This window comes from Opisthorchis viverrini (genome assembly GCF_000715545.1).
Source record: "Opisthorchis viverrini unplaced genomic scaffold opera_v5_231, whole genome shotgun sequence".
In the NCBI taxonomy this organism is placed as follows: Eukaryota; Metazoa; Platyhelminthes; class Trematoda; order Opisthorchiida; family Opisthorchiidae; genus Opisthorchis; species Opisthorchis viverrini.
In genome coordinates this window covers 149782-160118 of record NW_008751889.1, presented here as the reverse complement: position 1 = coordinate 160118, position 10337 = coordinate 149782, and the positions used below count along the sequence as shown (strand labels likewise).

Sequence of the window (10337 nt, the reverse complement as noted above, 5' to 3'; positions counted from 1 at the left end):
CATAAACGCGAGATTCAATTGAGTCTCCCGTGAAAACCAAATTTATTTTCAAATGAGTGTATTTCTCGAAAACACAGCAATTTGGGTCCAGTTAAATCATAAGGTTGACAGAAACTCGAGGACTGCGCCTACCTGATGAGCCCCAAGGCGAACGAAACCGGTCGTGGGTTGTCGACGAAGTTTCAGCAACCTTATGAGTAGTGCATCACAAATGAATCTAGACTACTTTAATAGTGAGCGATGCAGCCATGCAGACGCGACACCTCTCTCAAAACGCTTCGTAGGTAACAAATGAGATCAAATCAAGCCAGACAAGGCCTGCTCCACTCAAAGATTGAGTTTCGAAGAGATATGCCTACTTCAACATTGCGTCGTTCTGAGGGCAGAACGATTGAATTCGCGCCCACAGTTCATTGTTCCTAAGTAATTCTGGGTCTTTCCGATATTCTGTGTTCATTTGGGTCTGATAGAGTATCCATCATACGATGAATACCTCTGATTTTTTAAAACCGAGTGTTGTACACAGATCGTACAAACCGCTGCGCTTGCAACCAGACGGATACTCCCTGCGCATTTGCATAGCGAATCAACCAGGGAGAGCTTATCGACAGCATGCCTGCATTGTCTGCGATATCAGGAATAGTACTCAGTAGGTAATGTGCCTCAGCCAAATTGATAACCGAATTCCTCAACGAGGCTACAACAGAAGTCACAAGTGCCCAGTTTGTAGATGTGCGAAAACATTGAGTTGGCTGCTGTACAAGAATAAGCATGTCGTTGAGCGACCTCGTCGGCATTGTGAAATGAAAACGAAGTGCTCACGAATAACCACACCAGGAAAATTCTTTACTGCTTCAGCTCATGTCACTGCTGTTCGATAGAGTCAATTTTGCATACACTATTCTTCTCTCCCAGGTGGCAACAACTACGTTTGTCTTCAAACCGCCCTTGGAGGTGGTGGAGTTGCCCATGGTGTTTTGGTGCCACCTGAGAATGGTATCCTGGTCACACGTCTGTTACAGCCAGCAACCCCATCGCCTCAACCGCCGCCTGCACCTCCACCACCAATTACGTCTACCGCTGCGGTTGCCAGACTCACCGATGTGCCACTGGTGAATCGCATCCATTCCTCCGGGACAATGAACCTGTTATCATCACCCCCATCTGTCGGGCCGATGGGAGCTGACGAAGAGGACGGAAGCTCAACGAATACCGTTCAGTTAAACAGTAGGTGACATACAACGTCTATATCCGTGTTTTATTTTGCCACTAAAACGTAACCCAAAGTAGTTTGATATGTATCGGCTGCCTAGCAATCGGGCATTTGAAGCCTGAGGGCTGCTCGTGTCCAGAGAAATGTAACCAACTAGTCGCGGGGGGGGGCAGCAACTAACGAGCATACACTTGTAAATTGGTAATTGATCAGCCCACCGAAGGTATCTCCTCAAATGATGACGAAATGCCTGCAAGTCAGTTGTCAAGATCAGCGAACAGATCAACAACCACATGATCGATTACCAGTCAGTGCACCCGGGCTACCAATATTCGAATACTTGTGAATATTCCTGGTCCATGAAATGTTGAGTAGTAGAGACGTACAACGCTCAGCGGTTAAGATTTGCGTTTCAAACGCAACTACTGCGTTCCCACTGCTCCTGTCTAGGGTAATTTTGCTTGGATACTTTGGCAGTGTCTCAGCCCTCGTGCTTCCTTCGGGTGGTGTGGCAGCTAACCACAGAAATGATGTTACAGCTGGCCGAGTGGAGGCACGTGCTCAATGGCTCCGTGATGGTGGTTTCACTAACCTCGTGAATTTTGTTCTTCCTGTGAGCCACTTATCCCCAAATCTCCTCAACGATTTAGTTTCTGATATCCTCATCCACGTACTAGGGACAATGAATGTACAGCATAAAAAGGCAAAACTAAAATGGTGGATGGAAGCAATCAGGTAAGCTATTGGTGCATGTCAAGATCATAATGACCTCATAAGGCCCCGATGGTTGGTGTAAAATTCTAAACCATGTTCTTGGGCCAACCAACCGTTTTGCAACTAAACGGTTTGCAGTCGACTAGATGAACTTCCAAAACTGCATATGCCTTCTTTCCGTTGCATTATCGGTCACCTAACTAAAGCAGCGAAGCACGTCTCGAGGCATGTTCGCCCAAGCTCCAGCCTGTTCTGCCGCTATATGGTAAGCCAATGTATGAAGCAGAAAATTTTGGCGCGTTACCTGCTAAACTGTTTAGGTTGATTTGCCTGGCTGTCGAGCATCTCTACGCCTGGATAGGACCAGCTGCGGCGATAACTCGTAGTCTATAAGGCAAATTATCGCCTTTTAACTGTCGTCTAATAAACAGACTAGTTTACACATGGATCGTCCACATGGCAACGGATATTGTATCTTGCTAGCTCTGGTAACTATTGTATTCCGGACTATCTGACTACAGATATTTTCAAAGTCAGCTATCTTCAGCGCGGTAAACCAAGGCTACAACATGACGGATCTCAGCCGGGAAAGTCACTGACCCTGTGTTTATCAACACCCCGTTGTTTTGCTCCGAGTCACTGCGCTACAGATTGCTCGGGCTTCCTACAGACAGCCGGACACTAGTGTCTATTCGGGCTCTCAAAGCGTGTCACATTGTCCAAGCCGGACGGTTACCGATAACAGGTTTGTGAACACGGACTGGTTGAAAGAAGGCTCGTATTTTGTTGGCTGGCGTAACACACTACTCATAAGGTTGGTCTACTAACAAGGCTTCAGTAATATCAGCCGATTTGTACGTATTAAATTAAGTTCACCCCGTAGAACCTAAGTGATGAAGAGATAGTTGCCTGCTGAATTAACTGAACTTTGCTTAGACCAACTTGGCTGCGAAAACTCAGATTACATGCCAGTAAAAAAGTGACACTACCTAAGACCCTCTCTGTGTGGATACTTTTGGTTTCAGGTAGAAATATGGGAAGGCTATCATGAACTTTGGAGATATAAAGCTTTTTGACCGAAACTAACAGTCAGGGAAGAGTCTCAATTGAGATTTTGTCCTGAAGATTCCATCCCAGATGTCTAATCTGAGGAACCAGCCAATAAGTGCGCACCCGAGGTTTCTGTGATTGAAAGATGAGTGGCGCTGTGTTTTGACTAAGTAGGAGATAATCACACTCCTGGTGGCCACTCGTGTCCATTGGGTTGTGTTCAACCACTGGACGGAAGCTCGCGGGTTTGAAACTCTATGAGTTTCGTGAGAGGCGCACCGCTAATGATTCCCAATAAGGATGCTTCTCGGTTTTCAGCGTAGATTGGGTTTACTGACAGGACGAAATCACAGTTGCAAATAACGAAAGTCCCTGGTAATACCATCACCACATGGCTTCCCTGATTACCCTTCAGTTTCATAGAAGCTTTCTTCGGGTGGCGTGGCAGCTAGGCACCGAAAGGATTCTACAGCTGAAGCGTTATTTATTATTTTTATATCGATCTGGAGAACCCACGCATGGCATCAGTCATTATCAGTGGCAACTAAAGGGAGATTAGTCTGAAAATTTTAGAAGATAGTGCTCTAAGTCGGGACACTCTGAAACTGAGATTATTTAGACTAGACCGAAGTTCTTGTGCTCTGTTTCAGCCATTTCGTTTTTTATTTCTTCCAGGTGCACGGCTGAATGGATCTCCGCTCGGTCCTTATCACATGATGAATATGCCTAAGTTGCCTCTTAGCGGCCTAAACACATACTCCGATGCCATGTCAGATCGTCGTCCGAATGCCGCCATTATACCCCAGTCCAGCACCCCTTATGAGGATTCAACACGTGTGTTATCAGCAACGGAAGCTGGTGGTCTACCCAGAGTAAGCCTTTCCAGCCCAAGGTCACAACAGATCCACTCAACTATTAGTGGGTCCACTTCACTTGCACCCCGAGTCACCTTCAAGGACAAAGTAGATATGATTGCAAGCACATCACCTTCCACCAGTGAGCCAGGATCTCAAAACACCTCCAACGACAGTGGTATTGATAACTTCAAATGCGAACAGAAGTCGGCGGGCCGTGCGGTCGTCCCGTCGCCCACATCAGCCGACGGGAGCGGCACTTATGACAACGCTTTCCCAAGTACTTTCCGTTCAAGCGTATTGATTCGAAATCCTAGTCAGAGCAAGGATCGACAGACAAATGGGGATCGATCAGAAGCCACTGAAGTTCCAACGAACCAATCAAATCCCAGGTGTATGAATGACTCCTTTTATGCGAAACGTCAACCGGTACTCGGGTTGACCGAGAAGTTTGCTGGGGGACCATCAGCCACTTCTGTATCTACTGCGATGGAATCTCACCAAGCTATGGGCATGTCACATCTGGCTGGTAGTACCCTGAACCATGGAGCTCAATTTATTCGTCCAGGAGAAATGATTGGTGATGCAAACAATAGCTTCCAATCATCTAGCACAGAACCATTCCCTATGCTCTTACCCGGAGGTACGATTACGGATGAGGCACAAGAGCCGAGACTTTGTAGTCAAGTGTGATAACCCCCCATTCTTTATGCCTAAAGCTCTGCTTTCATTTAACTGTAAACCAATCAACATTTGTCCACCTTTTTTGAGCGCCAGTCAGTGGAATTGTTTTTGTCGGAAAGTTCTGTTGTTCCTCTAAATTAGGTTCCCAAAAAAATCTTGGCATTATCCACATTCATCCGCATTTTCTTGCCTTTTTCATCGAGGTTTTATCGCGAAACGCTGTGTTGTACGGACCGCGTGACATTGTGTTGTGGTGAATAGTCCACCTTGTATAGCCAGTTTTATTCCATCAGACCACGTTTTGTCGATTTATTGAAAATTCAATTATTTTTGCCTTAAACTCCTGGCGGTCGTTTGAGATCGTCCATCCGCATTGCCATGCATTCTTTTTTGCCTTGTGTGTTTCAGGAACTGTTTATTTGTAAATAGACAATTGAAGGCCATGATGCTGAAACCTGTCTTCTGTCCAATTGTGTCATCGATTGTGAACCAGATTTTGCCATTCTAGCGTAGGCTTAAAGAGACAACAACCAACTGCTCTGGACACGGTGAACATGTTCCGCCCCCCTTGTTTCGAGTGATATTTGGCGTAGGCGAAACTTGTTGAAGAGGGAGAGATGACGGTGAATGGAATGCCACTAGGTTATCCATCATATTTGAGCCGCCTGATGGCTTGCGACAGGCCTCACTCGCGATCTTATCCCCTCGTGTTTACACGGCCACCAGGGTGTTGTGCTCCGCTTCCTGCTATGTACGGGTGTCCAGTGGCGTGCACGTTTGACCGATTCGATGGGGAACCTATATTCATTGGTTTTGCGTACTTATTTGGCTATTCTGCCATTCCGCAATTCACTGCCAAATTTTTCCTACTGAACTACACCTAGATATCTTGTGTATCGTTATAAATGAAGAATATCATAAGTACGAGATTTGGTTGGAGTCCGGCTGTGTTCTGTTGACAACCAATCACATTCAATCTTGTGTATCGTTATAAATGAAAAATATCATAAATACGAGATTTGGTTGGGATCCGGCTGTGTTCTGTTGATATCCAATCACATTCAAACACGGGATAACAGAGGAACCAATGGAACTGACCGACCGAACAACTAATCGCGGTCAAAGGTCATCACCGGCTAGCAGCACGTATATTAACACGCGCGTAACACTACTCAAAGTACAATCACCAACCCACCACTACACTCCCCAATAACGCACTGATGGTGTCACAAATCGCCCAGCTCAGAGAACAAGCCGACGACCATCCAATCAATTTGCAAATGAGTATATTCCCACAGTGGCGTACTTTTTGATGTTCAAGCAGAAAATAAGGCCGAATTAGCGAACTACACTCATTTACAAACAAATTTGCGGGAGACTGACCTGGAACCCAGCTAAATCCATCGTTTATGATGTTTCTAAGGATAAGACTTGCGGACTAGGCCGACTTGCTAATCCACGAAAACGGCGAATTCTATGGTGCCGAATGGAGTTTTCATCGGCCTTATGAGTAGTACTAGAATATCAGCTTGTTCGGTTACAACTCTTTGTCCGATGCTTTTGATTCTTCGGTTCCCACATTTCATCCGAAGGCTTGGAGACATCCTGGCTAGTCCCTCTCCCCAGCGCCGTAACCTGCTATCCGGACCTTAGAAACCAAACGATGCTTTTTTGGCGCCACAAGCGATTTAGACAACACGCTAAAAGTTCGTTTTAAGAGACAATGCGCTTTTCAACAAATAGCTCCACCACAAACGATGACAAGGTAATTAGATCAGGACCACGTGTTTTGTCACCATGAGGATCTGCGATAGCGACAAGAATGCTGCCGTTCCCAAACCGGTACGTTCTGTCTTGGTTCCATATAGTTATTTGGTATGATGTGATAAACCTATACGAGACATTGAGTTTTGTGCCGAAATGTGCTTGAATGCGTCAACAGCAGTTCAGTCTGTCGTCGGATACACGTAGTTACCAATTCTACCAGGCTCGCTTGTGTATAATAACACTTTCTTACCAGTAGAATTTGAAAATGTGCTGTCGTGGCTTCCATCAAAGTCTTCCTACAAAAGATTGAACTTCTTGTAATGTGTTTTCAGAATCGAACTCTCCAGCCAATGAGCAGAGTCTGTGTCCGCTCCCTGGGCGTCACTGAATGATCTCGACCAGTATAGACTTGTGTATAATTGGAAATTTGAGTGACCTTCTTCAACCGAACGTGCTGCCGATGATTAAACCTAAGGATGGGGAAACCGCCGAACAGTTTCTCGAAGCCTAATGAGCAGTTCCGTCCATGAATATTGAATATCGTTCCAACCGAGACCTGGATTTTGGGCAACTGAAGAATACCATAAACCAGAGATTCATCTGGGATTCAGGTGAGACTTCTATGAAAACCAAATTATGCAAAGGAGTGTAGTTGTCGAGAGTGGTGCAGTTCGAGGCCAGGCGGAACATAAGATTGATGGGAACTTGGAGACTTCGCTTGTCTGATGAGACCCAAGTAGGGCGGGGCTGCTGAATGGATTTTCAGCAGCTTTATCAGTAGTTTCCTTCATGTGGGAGAAATATTTACTGTAGCACTAAAGTCGAGTCACAATTGCATTCTGAGGTGGGGTTTGAGTGAGTGGAATATATATACGTGATAATCCTAACAAGTGAAATGATGAGGTATTACTTATTTCCAGCATACGAAATAGCAGTTGGTTGATCCACGGAAAAGGAGAAAGGAACTCATTTGCGGAAACATTCGCCTGACCCCGAAGAAAAGATAAACAAAGGGGGCGATGACAGCAGATGACCCATGAGTAAACAAACAAACAGGAGTGAACAATCAAAGATGAACGTCAGTAAAAATTACGAGCCATCCACTGTTGAACTTAAAGTAGTCCGAATCCACAAAAACGGTGGATTGGAAGACTTGTCACTAGCTTGCTGCAAGCAGTTTCGGGTGCGCCAAAAGCTCAGTCAGGTAATCTGGAAGGAAATCGACATCGATTAGCCGCCATCCCTTTCAGTGTTTCCAGAAAAAAAAGCAGAAAGGCCAAAGAGGACTCCATGCCACTGGGTGTACCATTCCAACATCACCCAAATTCCACTTATTCCGTCTCAAACCCTTGTACCAAGTCACACGTTGCCTGCTCCGCAACCACTTTGAAGAATGCATGGTGAACAACACTTGTCTCGATCGCCGATGTTTCCGCATATGGGTGTTTTCCGCAACCGATGGGTTTTTTACACAACCGGTTATTCTCTTACGAACTCATTGACAGCATCTTAAAACAGTGGCTCTTCTGACATATCGGTGGTCAAAAGCTTGGAGACGTCCTGGATATTCTTTCCTCCAGCCTTTGCCGTAACCTCGTATCCGGACCTTAGAAACCAAATGATGCGTTTTTGACGCCACAAGTGATTTAGACTGACAAACGTGATTCTCGTCTCGAGATTCGTACACCAACTTCATCGGGCACACTGCCGTCAGAGCTAATGCAACTACCGATGAAAGGCCCTCAGTGCAGAAATTTTTAATGGAGACAACCAACTGAACAGTTACAGACTATTGGAGNAAGAAAGCAAAACTCTCATATGCATCCTGTTTATAAAAATAGCTGAATATCCGCCTTCTTCTCGAACGCGTCTTCCTGAACTTTCCTGGATACTCCCTGACTATCACTCAAATGTAAACGAAAGCTACAAAGGGCTTCCACAAATTCCGTAAAAAATGTTACTTTTCAATAGACGCGAAGCGGATTTACGAGAAAACCACATTGCACTCGCATGCTTCGTCAGTAGTATCCACCGCTATATCGATATATGGAGGACTCCTCACAACATTCAGTGCTCCTCCATGAAGAATGAACTCACATTTTTTGGTGTAAGGCGCATTCCGAAAATGTTTTAGCGGGGTTAATTTATTCAACATTACTGGTACTTTATGTTCGTCTTCGGAGGTTAAGATGATGTCCTCTAAATAACCTAGGTCGATAAACTTGGGAGTGTTGGGGTTTTGAAGAAATTCCAGCGTTCACATCATTATTTCACCGGTGGCGAAGTTGAAAAACAACATACTAGCTGGACGCCACGTTTTGTTGGGAAGCTACTATACAGAGATCCTCATACACAACCTCACATGCTCGAAAGCATGCGAATGTTAGGACCGAATTGTCACTTCCTGCTTTCGTCAATTTTTCAAAACTAGTGATGTGTTTCGAACTTTCGAATTTCAAGCCACGGTTTTAATGGGCAAGTTTTACTCACTTGCCAACGTCACCAGGTCTCCACAGGGTGAATGATGTCGCGGCACTCATGGTTAAATCCATGTGTACAACTATCTGGGTGCCAAAGCTCAGTTCTTACGTACCCGTTCCTCATCCTGATCCTGATTGGTAAGACACTCTCTTATCGTGAAAGTCAGCTCCACATGGACTTTGTCTTTGACCGATCTCTAGCGAACGACAGAAGAACCTTCGAAACTGCGGGGTTTTCCGTTTACGGTTGACAAGCGTAATCCGACTGTGTATTCTGGCGGACGAAATTTCAGATTCATGAAGTGCTTCGAACTGGAAAATACTTCCATTTTACCATTTTCATCTGATTTTTGTTTGTGAAAATGGGAGGGAAAGCAATAAGTTGGTTCCCTGAAATGTTAGAATGCTTTTCGTTTGTAAAACGCTGCGAGCCATTGCATATGATAAAAGCTTTGTGTGCAGGCATATGACCGTCTGACAGGAGCATTTCTTGAGCCACAAAAGTGCTCTAAGGACTGACTAGCTTTATCCATACAGCCTTTGACGCTTGGATATGCGTACTCTCATCCATATTGCCTTTGCTGTGTTGGTTTAACTTACAAGGGGGTACTTGACAAGTATGGACAGGTAACACGCCATTGAAGTATTCCATTTTTTCTTGCTTAGTATTTAATTTAGAAATAGTTTTATTTCAGCCAAAATTCCCGGTAAGCGTGGCTTTTGTTTTTCACTGTCAAGAGAAAGAAAGTGGTTGCAGTCGCCCAGAGTGACGGCGTAATCAGAGAATCAACATAACTTCACTGGTGGATGATATCACGGCGAAACAAATAATTGTGCGCACGAAATTCGGCATCCTTTGAACTCGGGTCACGTTATTCAGCATTATAAACTTCAAAATGACAGTCAGGAAGAAAATATTGGGGACGAGTTTTTCCCTGAAGAGATATATGGACATGAAACAACAGGTAAACCAACCAAATTCGGAAGCATATGACCGACGAATGAGCGCGGCAGATGTTCACAGCACAATAATCTCGACAGAAGGTGCGACATTTGGCCAAAGTCACTGGATTAATTCAACCGCAGACAAACGTCTTCTGGGCGTGTCGTTGCGATAAATTTCACTCTTACACGAAACCAGGGTGGATCGGAAAATGTGTAAAAGCTGAACTAGCGGGCATGGAGCCCAACAGTGGTCCGCTTGTAAATCGACTAATTCGTTTAGCTACTTAAGTAGGGTAAGTAGTTGTATTTAATTTATGGACCCATGTCACAAGTTCACGACGCCATCAGGTTTTGGGGATTTCTCACTGAGCTTCTATACACACCACCCATATCACCTGCTCAGAACACAATTTCACGACGCAATCAGGTTTTGGAGATATCTCACTGGGTTTCTATACACACGATGAATTATCCATATGAACACTGAACAATGAAAATACAGCAAGCGAACAGTTAGGTCACGATGCGTCGTAATACGTCACCGGAGCTAGTCGTTCCCATCACAAAAATAGACAGACACCAAAAACTCATTGCAGTTTTACTAGTTTAATTTGTGAAATCTTGCATAGA

General features: G+C 44.9%; 1 protein-coding gene across 1 annotated transcript in view; it reads left to right on the top strand.

Moving 5' to 3' along the window:
- Positions 1–4958, top strand: part of T265_08708 (hypothetical protein) — a gene marked incomplete at both ends in the record, with an annotated part of 60957 nt that extends 55999 nt beyond the window's left edge. Inside the window, 2 exons of the mRNA XM_009174588.1 lie at positions 916–1227; positions 3653–4958. Of these exons, the coding sequence (XP_009172852.1) occupies positions 916–1227; positions 3653–4524 (1184 nt within the window). The remainder of the gene's footprint in view (positions 1–915; positions 1228–3652) is intronic.
- Between the last annotated feature and the right edge of the window lie 5379 nt (positions 4959–10337).